General features: G+C 46.8%; 1 protein-coding gene and 2 long non-coding RNA genes across 3 annotated transcripts in view; 2 read left to right on the top strand and 1 right to left on the bottom strand.

The window, feature by feature from the left end:
* ABCB10 (ATP binding cassette subfamily B member 10) overlaps positions 1-10,927 on the bottom strand; it is a 34,256-nt gene extending 23,329 nt beyond the window's left edge. The window contains exons 1-3 of the mRNA XM_066235012.1: positions 10,230-10,927; positions 1,264-1,464; positions 139-341 (exon numbers count right to left, since the gene is read on the bottom strand). Coding sequence (XP_066091109.1) covers positions 139-341; positions 1,264-1,464; positions 10,230-10,743 — 918 coding nt within the window. The 5' untranslated portion in view covers positions 10,744-10,927. The remainder of the gene's footprint in view (positions 1-138; positions 342-1,263; positions 1,465-10,229) is intronic.
* The window catches only part of LOC136308019 (uncharacterized), a 172,941-nt gene that overhangs the window by 141,831 nt on the left and 15,543 nt on the right, over positions 1-15,567 (top strand). The gene's annotated exons all lie outside the window — the stretch shown is intronic.
* LOC136308015 (uncharacterized) lies at positions 10,977-12,835 on the top strand. Its single transcript, XR_010726033.1, has 2 exons — positions 10,977-11,361; positions 12,660-12,835. It is a non-coding gene; the product is annotated as an uncharacterized lncRNA (long non-coding RNA).

Below are 15,567 nucleotides of genomic sequence, written 5' to 3'. Positions count from 1 at the left end.
AGCCTCTGTGGCAGCACGGCTGGCTAAGTGGCTACAGAGTGCCCAGGACAGCTCACCGTGCGCTCATGTCATGCATGAGAGGCCTGGTGCAGGCCAAACCCTGACCAGAAGGTATGAATGACAGCTGGGCAGACATACCATCATGCCGATACCGACAGAAGCCTGGGCACCGGCCCTGAGCCCATCTGAGAGGTTTTCAGTCACTGAGCGCCCCAGGAGTGCAGTGTCTGAGGAGAGGCGGTTAATCAGTTCTCCTGTGCGAGTCTTGTCAAAGAAAGCAACCTCCTGCTTCAGAATAGAGGAGAATAACGAAGTCCTCAATCTGTTCACAATGTGCTGACCTGCAAAAGCAAACAGGAACAGTATTAGCTTAGTCTAGACTCCTAAAATATACCAGCTTGGCCGATGCCATCACCAATTAGTGCTGTACCTCAGAGACATGTTTGGCGGCCTAGCAATCCCTTGGATACAGACTCACCTGAGCCCTGGCAGATGGACAGGCAGGAGCTAGTAACAAGCATTAATTTTATCTTAGTAACTAAAAAGAGCGAGAGAGAGAGAAGCATCAGTTTGTGTCACTTAGCTGTTCCATTTAGTTGTGTACTCATTGATTGTTTCACATATGCACCCTGTCCAGGGGTGGAACCTGGGTCCTCTGGTGTGCTGGGTCGATACTTGATCCACTGAACCAGTCAGCCAGGGCTAGAGATTCTTCAAAAGTATTATTTACAAAAAGAGTTTTACTGTATTAACTGCTCAAAAACTAATTGCATACTTCCTTGGCAACCCTTTTCTGTATTGAACTTTCAAATGGCAACAACTGGTTAATTATCAACTGAGTATTTATTTTATTAGCTAAATGGGAAGCAACCGACTTAGAGTCGGGTATCCCGAGCTCTGGACATCACCTGCCTGTTAACAAGCTGGCCTTGACACAGACATACTGTAGAGTTATCACCCAGCTCCTAGGGGAGGGGATGCACATGCCAGGTGCGGCTCTGGGAAGAGGGCCCATACTCCAGTCTCCTGAGTGAAGGCCTTGTTCTCAAACTTCCCAGAAAACAGACAGGGCTATTTCCCTCCCAGCTCAACTCCAACTCATGTAAAAAGAGAACTGAAACAATTCATAGCTCCAGTGGGGGCCCATATCCCCACCGAACATGAGGAGGAAGAGAAGAAAAAACTGGGGCCTGCAGCACGTGTTACCCAGACGGCTCCTGTTTCTGTTCTCTGGGAGACTCACTCACCCAGGGGCCTTTTTACCTGAAGTTTGCATGAGGTAGACACGGACAGCATTGGCTGCAGCACCACACAAGAAAACGCCGCTGAGCGCCAGGCAGAGGCGGGTCAAGCTGTTGCTGTAGTCCACAGAGGGGTTTGTGTAAATGACATCGATGATCTTTCCCAGGAAGAAGGGAGCAGACATGGTGATGACACTGGACACGGCTAGAAACCCAATCGCAGCTAGAAAACAGAGGTAGAGCTCAGGGTCACTGGTGCTGCAGCCAAGGGTTAGGGTGCTGAGACTTCTCTCTCCTTAGCTCCCAGGCCCGTCACTACAGGGAAACACCAATGGGTTCCAGGGCCAGAACAAGTAGGGTGACTGTCGGGAGGGACTGCTCACACCCAATAAACAACTGTTTTCACTACCCTGATCTGACCATCTCCTTGCTAGGAATGACAGAGCTAACTAACCACCAGAAATCCTTCTTGTCTCATTTCCTGTTTCCTGATTTGAGTGTTCATCTCAGATGATATTTTTTCCCACATTCATGCTATACGATATTATTCCTTGGCATCTAACTATATCTTAGCTTACATATCAAATTATGCAGGTAAAGCTCTTGATTCTATCTAGTGCTTCAAAATACTTGAACTCAACTTTGGAAAGCAGTAAAAGGCATTCACCACACATGTGACGTGTCTTTTCTTAATATTATTGTTTTGGGGAATGAAGCACCAGAGTATCAGCCTGACATGAACATAAGAACACAATTGTTGGCATGCCTAAAAAAACAAACAAAGGGGCAAGAGTCTTATCCAAAAAGAAAATGTAGAGAATATCCAACTAGGGACAACACATATCACAGATAACTGCAATCATAACAAAAGGAACACGATTAGACTACAAAGATACAGCATTTTCTGTTAATAGACTGGTAAAGATCAGGGTCTGATAGCATGCTGTGTTGGTGAAGCTGGGAAAAGGCTCTTACACTGTTACTGGGAGTGCAAATGGCACCACTGCAATGGGTAGCGATTTGAGCACTTGGTCAGAAGGGAAAAGCACGTTCCCTTTGATCCAGCAATTCCATCTCTTATGAATTTAACTTACATACTCCCATGTGAGTGTGCAAAAGTGTACATCAAGGATTTTCATTTTATTATTGCCATCCCAGCAAAAGATTCAAAATATCCTAAACAGGCATCAGTGGAGAACATGTAAAATCAATTATGGAACATTTATTTTATAAATATTATGCAGTCATTAAAGACAAAGAGGCAGCTCTATAGGTACTGACATGAGCGATCCACCAAAATATACTTAGTGAAAATAGTCAGGGATACAAATGTTAACATTTGGGGGGGTTTTTTTGCTTGGTCTTTCAAGTCTATACACACAGAACATCTTGGGAAGAGTAGCAAGAAGCAGATGACACAGGTTCCTTAGGACTGGTACTGGGCAACTTAGGGCTGGGGTATGTGCTACTGTGCGCTTTTTGAGTTTGGCCTTATTAGGAACTCAATTAGTGTCACCACCGAGGTTCCTAGGGAACACAATATGGATGGAGCCCCTGGAGATGGGAGTTCCCAACAACCTATGAACAGCAGTTGCTTCTGTTTGTTTTGCCTAATGCTACCACTTCAGTGACAGGTATTACTATTATATAACCTTAATAAAAAAAACTAGAGGCCCTGGCCGGTTGGCTCAGCGGTGGAGCGTCAGCCTGGCGTGCGGGGGACCCGGGTTCGATTCCTGGCCAGGGCACATAGGAGAGGCGCTCATTTGCTTCTCCACCCCCCCTCCTTCCTCTCTGTCTCTCTCTTCCCCTCCTGCAGCCAAAGCTCCATTGGAGCAAAGATGGCCCGGGTGCTGGGGATGGCTCCTTGGCCTCTGCCCCAGGCGCTGGAGTGGCTCTGGTCGTGGCAGAGCGACGCCCCGGAGGGGCAGAGCATCGCCCCCTGGTGGGCAGAGCCTCGCCCCTGGTGGGCATGCCGGGTGGATCCCGGTCGGGCGCATGCGGGAGTCTGTCTGACTGTCTCTCCCTGTTTCCAGCTTTAGAAAAATACAAAAAACAAAAAACAAGAAAGTAAATTCAGTGCCAACTGGTTATTTAGTTGGCACGCAGAGTTCTAGGTGAAATGTGAACCTTAAAGGGAACATTTTATACAACTGCTCTCTTGCTACCTGGAGATCATCTGTCCTCTTCTCATGACAGTCTGCTCTGACCACCTAAAACACAGATGCCCAATGCTGCCTACCTCACTCCCTCTTCACTCTGCTCCTAGTACTTCCCACCTTCAGGCATTCTAAATGTGTCACTTGCTTACTGTCTCTCTCTCCATTAGGACATAAAAGATTTGTGTCTGCTTTGTTCACTGCTAACCTTACTGCCTATGGAGGATTGGCACATGGTAAAGCCCAATAAGTATTTGTGGAATAAATACATAAATAAATTGAACTTCGACAAAGGAGGCATAAAACTGTATTGGACCAAAGTTCTTCAATAGCCTAAATAGGAATATAAACTCTAGCAGCTTAGAAAGCACACATGGAAATGACTCCTCTGCACAGAGCCAGAAACTCCACATGCCTGGCTTAAAATCCCATAATCACAGTTTAATGAAATAGCGTGAACTCGGACAAGGGGGCCACTTCATTTTGTTGTAAAAGCCAGGGTCTTGTTTTCAAATGCCAAGAAGGACTGGCAGCCCAAAGGGCAGGGAAGCTGTCTAACTCAGGGTTTTGTAGGACACAATCACGATGAACCTGCATGCCTCACAAACAGGTGTGCTAGTGAACTGGGGATTAATCTGAAAGCTCTGGGTTTCATCTTTCATTATTAATCTTTCTTATCTGTTCTTTTGCCTTAGCAAATACTTCCCAAAGTGTAATGTATGTGAAGTGCTATAAAGACCCACCTCCCCCTCCTTCCTCTAGTTCTAAATCAAAGTTACGATTCTAAAAGAAGATTCTGTATTTCATGAATGAAATGCCCTATATTTTTTATTCTGAACACATTCTGATAATGATTACAAACAGAAAGGAATTTAGCTATTTCCAAACTCATTCCAGGACATCCTCTCATGTTTTTTCATTTAAAAACATCCTCTCATGTTTTTAATTTTAAAAAAAGATGATCAGCGGCCTTGGCCAGTTGGCTCAGCGGTAGAGCGTCGGCCTGGCGTGCGGGGGACCCGGGTTCGATTCCCGACCAGGGAACATAGGAGAAGTGCCCATTTGCTTCTCCCCCCCCCCTTTCTCTCTGTCTCTCTCTTCCCCTCCCACAGCCGAGGCTCCATTGGAGCAAAAGATGGGTCCGGGCGCTGGGGATGGCTCCTTGGCCTCTGCCCCAGGCGCTGGAGTGACTCTGGTCTCGGCAGAGTCACGCCCGGAGGGGCAGAGCATCGCCCCCTGGTGGGCGTGCAGGGTGGATCCCGGTCGGGCGCATGCGGGAGTCTGTCTGACTGTCTCTCCCCGTTTCCAGCTTCAGAAAAATACCAAAAAAAAAAAAAAAAAAAAAGATTATCAGCTTGTTTTATTGCTATTTGCCTCTTTTCTACAAACATCCAATATAGACAAAAAGATTTGTTTAGCTTTTAATGGATCTTGTTAATCGAGGTTTTATTAAATATCACTCTTTAATGTTAATCAATAATTTAGACCTGCACCATAATTATTTCAGATTTCTCCCTAAAGTCAACACACTGAGCATCCCGCAACCCTGAAATTCTTCACATTTTCTCCATGGTTTAAAGCTTCTTGCTCCTATTCTATAATGAAGAGACCTTGACAACTCCTGTTGTCTTCTGACAGTTTAAAGTATCTTTCTGTTACCCTCATTCTATGGAATCTTGGCATCCAGTGGAAGAAATACCCTTCAATAGAAAAAGGAAAGAGAAGCTAAGCAGAGATGGCTGGTGGAAAGGCTCTGGGAGAAGTTCGTGGAAGGACAGCATCTTGGGGTGGGAGGAGGAAGCTGTGAAATGTGCCTACCATAGGCTGTACATGGGATAGTGCTTTTAATGAGTCATCTGACTTTTAAACAGGTGCAGCTATACCGGCTGTCACTGAAGGACTAAAGATGCAGCACTAAAAAGTCCCAGCACTATCTGAAGCTTTTGATACACATTATCTCCTTCAATCCTCCCAACAACCCTCTCATCTTTCTGGGTTTTCTTTTCTTTTTTTTTTTTTTTTAATATTTTTTTAAATTTTTTAATTTTTATTTTATTTATTCATTTTAGAGAGGAGAGAGAGAGAGAGGGGGAGAGAGAGAGAGAGAGAGAGGAGAGAGACAGGGGGGAGGAGCTGGAAGCATCAACTCCCATATGTACCTTGACCAGGCAAGCCCAGGGTTTCGAACCGGCGACCTCAGCATTTCCAGGTCGACGCTTTATCCACTGCGCCACCACAGGTCAGGCCTCTGGGTTTTCAAAGGAAACTCAAGCAGACAGGTGATGAAACTTGCCCAATGTCACCCAGTTCATAGAATGCAAAAGCACATTCCGAGACAAAGCCAGTCTTCCTCATCTTCCCACATTCCAAGCAGAGAAAGCAGCATGGGCCTTGCCTGGGGGTTAGGGCAGGCCAGGAAGCAGAAAAGCTGTAGGTACAGCTGGGCCAACGACCTCGCCATGCACAGGGAAGGTACAGAAAATTAAAGACTGGAGGTATTTTTAAGAACTAGAGACTCTACAGGACCTGATGTTGGGTTTGGGGGGCATTCGGAGGACTGTTTCTGAAGTTGAGACTGACAGGGTCAATACTAAGCTGTTTGACAAGTCACTTAACCTCTCTGTAAGTTAGTTTCTTCCTCTGTGAAACAGTGATAAAATCAATAGCTTCCTCATGGAAATGGTGTGAGCAGTCAAGTAATACACATGTTAAGCATCTGGCACAGCACTCGGTATCTAGTAAACAATAAATATTAGCTTTTAAACAATAAATATTAACTTTTATTACCATTCTCATTGCAAGGAGTCAAAAGTGACCATGTGTCTGGCTTGTGGTCCCACTCTCTGAGAGAAGGGACAGAGGAGGAAAGGCAGCTTCAAGTAACTTTGGTCAAGTTTTCAGGTGTCTAGAAGACATTTTTGTGGCTATTATAGGGAACAAAGGAGCAGAGGAGATGTGCAGTGCAGGAACTGGGCATCTAGGCTGGACAAGGAAGGAAGTGACAAGACAGACCAGCAGGAAGCAGCGAGTTTAGGAAACTTTGCAGGTTCATGGAGTAACCTGTAGAACAAAGACCTGAGCCCTGGCAAGTCTGGTGCAAGGCCAAACGGTCAGCGTGTGCTATACAGGCACTTGTGCCACAGCTACAACAGGAGGCTGGCCTTTGACTCTAGCACTTGCTCTCCTGTAGACATAAGAACCATACTATGTAATCTAAAATTTTCTAGTTGCCACATTAAAAAGAGAAAAAGGAACAGGTAAAATTAATTTTAGTAATGTATTTTATTTGGTCCAATATATTAAAAATATTAATCAACATGTAATTAAGATAGAAAAGTAATAATATTGTACTGTTTTTTTTTTAATTTTTTTTAAATTTTTATTTATTGATTTTTAGAGGGGGTGTAGAGAGGGGGGGGGAGGAGCAGGAAGCATCAACTCCCATATGTGCCTTGACCAGGCAAGCCCAAGGTTTCGAACTGGCAACCTCAGCGTTACAGGTCGACGCTTTATCCCATTGTGCCACCACAGGTCAGGAAAATAAAAATTTTATTTTTTATTTATTAATTTTAGAGAGGAGAGGGAGAGACAGAGAGAGAGAGAGAGAGAGGACAGAGAGAGAGAAGGGGAGGAGGAGCTGGAAGCATCAACTCCCATATGTGCCTTGACCAGGCAAGCCCAGGGTTTCGAACCGGCGACCTCAGCATTTCCAGGTCGATGCTTTATCCACTGCGCCACCACAGGTCAGGCCTGTACTGTTTTTAATACTAATAATTTTTTTCAAAATTTGGTGTGTATTTGATACTTTAACCAGTGCTGACAAGTTCATTCACAGCAAAGAATGTTAATGTTTTCTTTGAAATATGGCATTTTCATAGCAAACAAACATCCCTGGCTTTCTGGAGCAGTCTCCATGTCAAAGGTTCAGCCCACTGTCCTTGTCTGAAGCTGTACCCTGATGTGGGCTTTGGGAAACAGTCATTCTAAGCACTCCTCAGCCTCTCCTTGCTCACTGCATCCACTGGTTTTACACTCAATTTATTTTGGTCACTTCATGGTCTATCTTCATAAAACATAACTACAAATTCAGCAAAAGCTCCCAGTGCACATCAGCTTCTAAGAATGGTCCTAATCTGAAACCACACAGCCCTTATCAATTAAGTGAAAGGCGCCCTCCCAAGTCCTCCACAGAGGCTCCAAATGAACATGTTGGGGTGGAGAGATGGATGTATATACCCTTCAGTTTGACTAGGAACTCGCCTGGGAGGTGTGGGGAAGGTGAGCTGCCTCTGCACACTGAGGCTCACTACAGAACTTCCAGGCTGGCAGCACCATTACAATCTCACAGGACCCCAAGGGCCCACAGCTCATGGCAAAGGCCTAAGGCGACATACCCTGTTTCCTGCCTGACTCACGGGGATGGTCAGATCTCTCGGTAGCCTCTTCTATCTGCCAGATGCAGCTAGAGGGCTCAGATCAATTACTTCTTATCCCATCAGCCCACATGGGGCTCTTAGTTTGCTCCTGCATCTTTAAGACTACTTTGGCCAAAGTGATAAGATGAAGAATTATCAGTGAAAAAAGACTGGGAGCAGCTTTGTAGGCCACAGCTGCAGGAAGATAGCTATAAATTCCTGCACACAGCGAACAGGGGGTGGAGGGGCAGGAGGGCTAAATGGAAACAATGCTAACACTTTTTGGCAAGCTTCTGTAAACATTTCAGACAGCAGGCTCTGTTTTTAAGTTGCTGATACAAATTACTTAAGATCAAAATTCTCTGGTCACACAGTTATGGTGGCATTTTCACAAATTGCTGCAAGCAGTTGAAAATACTGTTATTCATGTGCACAGTGAAATGTTTGAAAAAACAATTGTCCTAAAAATTAACAAATTAACACTGAATCCCTTCTCTTCAACTCAGCTTTCTTTGGTCTCTTGACTAAACAAACAAGAGGCACACATGCACAGCTGCTCTTTATCTCTAGTGCTTGAAGGAGACCTGCCAACATCTGGGGCTGCTCACTTCCCCCCAGGCCCATGAATACTAACATCCAGACTGGTTAAATAAACCATATATAATGACTTCTGAGAAGACCATACGTCCTAATCAGGGTTTCTCATCAAATTTCCTCATGAGATACAATATATATTTATTATCTTTTTAAAAATATTAGTGTGTCACCTCAGACTTATTTCCTCAAATTTTATGTTCACAATTATTCAATGTGCAAAATAGCTTCCCTTCTTAAAATAAAAGGAGGTCCAGCTCTTGCCTTGTTTAAGGCTGTCTGCTCAACATACCAGCATGGCTGGACATGTGGGAACAGAGTAAGGAGGGCACAGAGACCTCGCTCACGAGAGAGGCAGGCCTGGGCTACCCGTGAAGACTGAGCATGTTCAGGCGCCAGAAAAGCCCAACTCCTAAATCAACCTCCTTGACATTTATTATTTCATAAGTGAAACAAAGCTGGGTTTCTGTATGTACACTTAACTGTGAGTTGCATGCAGAATGGTGGACACATCCTGCAGTAATCATGGTCTCAAATTCAGGTCTCAATCTGGACCTAGTCTGCCATCATTTACTCCTCCATGTAAGGCACGCCAAGGTCCCGCTCTGCGCACACACTGAGAACTAGAGCAGGAAGGCGGAACCCGACACAGCCACTCTCTTAAGCAGCTCAATTCACGAGAGGTCCTAACTTCAAAATATTCTTTTAAAAGAAAAAAAAATTTTCATTTCCATTAAAATCTACATACAACCAAGAGATGAAATAATTCTCTCTATGCCTCACTGATACCAAGACTCCCCCTAAACTTTACTGGTCAGTGAGAGGTAAAATGTTCCTCCTCCAAAACACTAAGCATCCCAAATCACAAACCACTCTCCAGGAGTCTCCTCGGTAAGGCACTGGTTTCCTTGCAAAGAAGGTGGGATCCTCCCTGGTTTCCGTTGCTGCAACTGACAGCCTCACAGGCCCTCTTTCCAAGCCTTTACCACAGATGCAGTTTTCTCTCTAGTAACATGATAATTTCATTCATGTTTCTCCCCGCACTAAGCTGGAAGCCCCAGCAGGAGCAGAAACCATGCTTCCTCCAGCTCACCAGCGTGACTTCAGGGCCGAGTATGTAACGAAAGAAACGAAGTTTAGAGAAACCGGAAAAACTTGCACTTAAAGATTTCTCTAATTACGACTAAAAATGAGGAGCTCTAGAAAATCGTCTATCTGGACTTGGTTTATAAAACTTTCATTTTCTTTTAGAAATGACTCATTTATTTGGGTTGTAATCTAGTTTCTCAAAACTTTTGGAGTTTACAGACCAATAATCCAGCCCAGGTTACTTACTCTGAAAAGAGCAAAGGAACTTCCCACTCAAGAGGCAAAAACACCGAGACAAATCAGAAAGGTGTAGCTTGTTCTTGCTTCGCTTAGCAAAAATATTGAGTGCTTAAGAAACTTGCTTAAAGCAAATAATGTTCTAAAAATTAGTATACCTGCATAATATAAAATCGGTATGCTTCTGGCTAGAGTTAATTTCTGAAAATAAGAGATGGAAAAATATTAAACCCAGCTGATTCTGAGAACGCTGGCGGAGGAAAAGACCCAAACAGGTGCCCAGCTAACCTGAAAGGCTTAATAATTCTACTGTGAGGTCCAGAACCGCTCGCTACAAACCCGCAGGTAACAGGCCATCCCCCTCCCTCCCCACGCTGGGCAAGCGGCCTCGGGTCTCTGCCGCCCCCACAGTGCCCTCTTGGTGGCCCCGGGACCATGTGCTAGTAAGCTGCCCTGCAGGCAGAAGGGCAGGAAGAGGACGGGAAGGGCCGTACTTGCCAACCGCCGGCGCTCGGGATACGCCAGCCCCAGGAGCTTCAGGGCCTCAGGGCGCCCGGTCGCCGCCGGGCGCAGCCTTGAGTCGTCCTTACGAGCGGTGGCCGCAGGCGACACCGGCCCGCGCCGCCAGGCCTCGCCCCCCGCGCAGGCGACGACGGCGAAGCCGCCAGGAAACACCGCGCGCGGGAGCCGGAGGCCTGCGGGCCCCGCGAGTGCTCCGCACCTGCAGGCGCGGGGGGGCCGCGCCCACAGCCCCAGGAGCCGCGCGAGACCCGCCCCGCCGCTGGGGCCGCCGGGACCCCCAACCGGGCAGCTGCTCGCCCAGCGCCGCTGGCTTCGCCCGGCGCCCGCGCCCCCGAGGAGTCCCGGCCCCGCTCCCCAAAGCCGCAGCGGCCCCAGGCCGGCCGGCTGCGGCCGGGACACGAGCGCGCGGGCGGCGGGTGTCCATGCGCGGGCGAGCGGGCCCTGCCTCACGAGCAGCCGCAGCGGCCAAGTAGCGGGGCTGCGCATGGCGCCGCGTCAGAGCGCTCTGTCTCAGCCCGTCCGGCCCGGCGCGCGCAGAGCCCGAGGACCTTGCCGGCCCGGCCGAGCGGAGGACGTGCACTCGGCGCCGCCTGCCGTCCCGCCGCGCCCGCTGTCACCTGCCGTCACTCGCTCCATCAAGCCCGCGCCCCCACGCGCCCGCCCCGGGGCCGCGCCCCTCCGTCCGCACACGCCCTCTAGAGAGCCCAAACTTGCCTCGGGCGCCCTCCTCGTTGCGCCCCCCACTGGGCAGCCCAGCGCCAGGCAAACCGCCGGAGCTGTCAGAAAGGAGGTGGATTAAAGCTCAGAGGACTGCAGCGCCTGCGCCCCGGCGCGCGGGAGCTTTTTCGCGCTTCTCACTCTCCTCCCGTCAGAACCTGGGTGCGGCGCGAGCCCTTTTTCACGCCGGTGGACTCGGCGGAGCGCGCAGACGCGATTACACGATGCCCGGCGCAAGGATGTGGCAGCAAGACAGCAAGCTGAATAGGGCGTGGTACCTGTCCGCGGCCCGGGCGACTCCGGCCCGGACGGGTACTGACACTTCACGTCCAGGTGCTGAGCCCAGGGCTGAGGCGTAGAAACACTCCGGAGAGAACGTTGCTGCAGGTCAGTTCAGTTCTGAAAAGCGCTGTGGAGGAGTTGGTTGGCGAAGAGTGACATTTAGATAACTTTGAGAAGAGACTGAGATCAGTTTATAACGTGAACCGAAGTGCAAAAACACACGTGGTCGAGGCCCTTCGGCTGCTTACAGTGCTCTGTATTTTAATACACGTGCTTGGAAAGCGGGAGGAGAGACTCTTAAAACTCACTAGGACACAAGGCAACGTCATGGTCGGAGTAGCTGTTCGCTGATGGATGGTCAGAGGACCAGCCTGATTTATTTAAGAGTTGTGGTTGAGGACGGTGGGTAGCTTTTTGTTGACTGCTAACTATTTTTCAGGACCGGGGACTAGGGTGAGGCTAGTTAAAGGCACTTGTTTCAATTGCAAGATTTACGGATTCGTGGAGGGAGGGGGACCCCTAAATAATCAAGATAAATTATTAAAAATTTTTAATTTTTATTGGGGTGACATTGGTTAATAAAATTATATAGGTTTCTGGTGTGCTATTCATTAATACATGATCTGTATATTTTAATGTCTGGTCACCACCCCTCAGGATAAGTATTTTAATGCAAAGTGCAAAGAAAATTCATGATGAGCACTATATTGAAATTTCAAATGTAGGTAGGATCCTCCCCCTGAATGTGCACAATCCTGCCTCTCTTTTCTCACTCTAATTTCAGCACTGAAAACCTTATTTACAAAGGCAGGCAGCAGCTGATCTAGCTTGCCCATTTGGTTTGTAAAATTTTTGCATTAAAATATTATTTACTTGATTACTGAGACTTTTTAGGGTCTCCTTAAATTTCACCCCCAGGAGAATGCCTTACTTACCTCACCCTACTTGGGCCCCTGGTAGGTAAAAAGTAGAATTTTTGAGGGGAAGTACCAATAATAGATAGTGTGGAATTAAATCGAGGTATAAATGTTCCCGTGAAATGAGCAGCAGGCATGCCATCCTATGAATTGAACCTCTTAGATCCAGGCAGGCATGGAGTACCCCTACTTAACCACTGCTTAGATTAGTTTCTCATTGGTATCTAAACTATAGAATATAGGGTATAGATTATGGGTTAAAATTGACACCACTGACTTGTGAGTAGGTGTGTTCCTTCTGGGAGGAATTTTGTTAGGTGACATCTGAAAAGGGAGGTAGTACGTACTTCATACTCTACACACCATGTTGCCTCCCTTTTGAGCCCAGCAGCAGCAGTGTGGAAGAATGCTCTTCTTCACCCTGGAGATAAAGTAACAATTTTAACTCAAATGTAACCTTCTTACTTTCTCTTTCCCACTTTTCAGAAAACTATTGCTGCTGCAAGGTCTGGGAAAGGCAGGACTGGCCCTGGCCTTCTGAGCTTCCCTGGAATGATGTCCACCAGGCTTTTTCATGCAGTGCTCTCTGGAGCCTGGAGTCAACAAAAAAGTAACTCGTGTGTAGCAAATTAGAAACTAACCAATAAAAACAAACAAACCTCTCTGTGCTGTTTGCATTTCTAAAAATCAGTCCTATAATCATCTGACAATACTTATCCCCAACAAAATTGTCATGTTTAAAATAAAAAATCCCAGCTAGCTATCATATATGAGATGAGAATTATTTACTAGCATAAAATATAAAGAAAATGTTCATGGCTATTTAAAAAATACAGTGGGGGAATGGAGTAAGGAATAAATATTGGGAGAAGGATCATCTGGACTTACATAGTCATAATAAAATAGACCTGCACTACATATATATATGTGTATGTGTATATATATGTGTACACACACATACACACATATATGTGTATATATAATTGGAAGAAGTCATAGTAATGCAAAACAATCACATATTCCCACTTGAATATAAAGACAACTTCTCACTGCCTTTTTAGAAATTACAATAAAAATTTTTGACAACTAAAAAGGGCAAGAAATGCTCTAAGGCAGCAGTTTTCAACCTGTGGGTCGCGACCCCGGTGGGGGTCGAATGACCAAAACACAGGGGTCGCCTAAAGCCATCAGAAACCTGCGACCCACAGGCTGAGAACCGCTGCTCTAAGGTGTGTTTGGGGAAGAAAGCAGCAAAGCACTTAGCTGTAAGTGGGTTAATAGTTAAAAAAGAAAGCCACAGCAAAGCAAGGAAAGGTCACATGTTAATTCTGAGACAACAAATGAAAGCAAAAGTTCAACTCCTGCCCAAAGAAAGACAGAAAGGGCTCTAGGTGGAGGTGTGATTGCACCAAGCAGTACAACCTCAGTGAATAGAATTTTAATAGGTTTAGTGGCCAACAGGTATCGAATTCAAAAAGGACTTCTTGCCCTGGCCGGTTTGCTCAGTGGTAGAGCGTCGGCCTGGCATGCAGGAGTTCCGGGTTTGATTCCTGGCCAGGGCACACAGGAGGAGCGCCCATCTGCTTCTCCACCACCCCCTCTCCTTCCTCCCTGTCTCTCTCTTCTCCTCACACAGCCAAGGCTCCATTGGAGCAAAGTTGGCCTGGGCTCTGAGGATGGCTCCATGGCCTCTGCCTCAGGTGCTAGAATGGCTCTGGTTGTAACAGAGCAACGCCCCAGAAGGGCGGAGCATTGCCCCCTGGTGGGCATGCCGGGAGGATCCTGGTCGGTTGGGCACATGCGGAGTCTGTCTGACTGCCTCCCCATTTCCAACTTCAGAAAAATACGAAAAAAAAAGGGGGGACTTCTTTTTGACTGAAACTTGAGAGCAGTTGGGGGAGTACTTCAAGAACAGTCCCACCTGTGGGTTCTTGTCCCTCTCAAAGGGTGACAAGGGAGCTCATGAGGACAGCAGGAGGGGGACCATGGAAAACAATAGCCCAAGAAGCAAACAAAAGGCTGCCTGGCTTGCAGTCTGTGATCTGATTGGGGGCTGGTGGTGTCCTTTGACCCTTCTTTTTCTTTTTCTCTTAATTCAAGTTTGCAGCTCCAGTTGTCAAGGGCAGGGGGGCAGGGTGATGGCTGAAGGTGGAGCATACAGATGTGAAGCGTGACCCAGGGACAGAAGTGCTTTGTAAATTCCCCTGAAGTCGGACTGCACTTTAGGTAATTTCATTGTGTGTGCTTACAGTGATGCTGAGGCTGTAACTCTATTTCTTAGAAACATGATTCAGGCAGGTTGAGTGCAATGTATGCAGAGGTTCAGCACTCTGGCTTGTACACACACACTCTCTCTCTTACACACACACACACTCTCCTTTTCCCAAAACTATATGGAGTAACAGAAAAAACAAAACCACACAAGTTTCGTCTGACCAGGCAGTGGCGCAGTGGATAGTGTCAGACTGGGACGCTGAGGACCTAGGTTTATAACCCCAAGGTCACAGCCTTGAGCGCCGGCTTATCTGGTTTGAGCAACAGCTCACCAGGTTGAGTGCGAGGTTACTGGCTTGAGTGTGGGATCATAGACATGACTCCATGGTCACTGGCTTAAGCCCAAAGGTTGCTGACTTGAAGCAAGGTCACTGGCTTGAGCAAGAAGGGGTCATTCGCTCTGCTGTAGGCACAGCAGAGAAAGCAATCAATGAACAACTAAGAAGCTGCAACAAAGAATTGATGCTTCTCATCTCTCCCTTCCTGTCTGTCTGTCCCTATCTGTCCCTTTCTCTCTATGTCAAATAAAAAAACCAAAAAACTACACAGGTTTCATACCTCTAACATAACTACAAACCTCAAATTACCAGTAAATAGAATAAATACCTATTTCTACCAGAGCTATCTTTCCAGCTTCCACCATGAGGCTTTGAACAGAACTGGGAAAGGACCTCAGGAAAACTGAAAAAAAGAAAGGGGATCTAAAATTCACCTAACATCACAAAAAAGAGAACTTAACAATGCAGATGTTTTTTGTTTGTTTTTAAAGAGTTCTAGTGGATCAAACACTGACTGCAGGAAAATAACTTTAAAATGAGCAGGACTTGCCTGACTAGGCAGTGGCACCATGGATAGAGTGTAGGCCTGGGACACTAAGGACCTGGGTTGGAAACCCTGAGGTTGCCGGCTTCAGCATGGGCTCATCTGGCTTGAATGTGGGGCTCCCAGCTTGAGCATGGAATCAGACATGACCCCATGGTCGCTGGCTTGAATAAGGGGTCACTGACTCAGCTGGAGCCACTGGTCAAGGCACATATGAGAAATCAATCAATGAACAACTAAGGTGTCACAACCGCAAGTTGATGCTTTGCCTATCTCCTTCCCTGTCTCTCATTTAAAA

Source organism: Saccopteryx bilineata, chromosome 1 (genome assembly GCF_036850765.1).
Source record: "Saccopteryx bilineata isolate mSacBil1 chromosome 1, mSacBil1_pri_phased_curated, whole genome shotgun sequence".
In the NCBI taxonomy this organism is placed as follows: domain Eukaryota; kingdom Metazoa; phylum Chordata; class Mammalia; order Chiroptera; family Emballonuridae; genus Saccopteryx; species Saccopteryx bilineata.
This window is presented reverse-complemented; position numbering and strand designations above follow the sequence as displayed.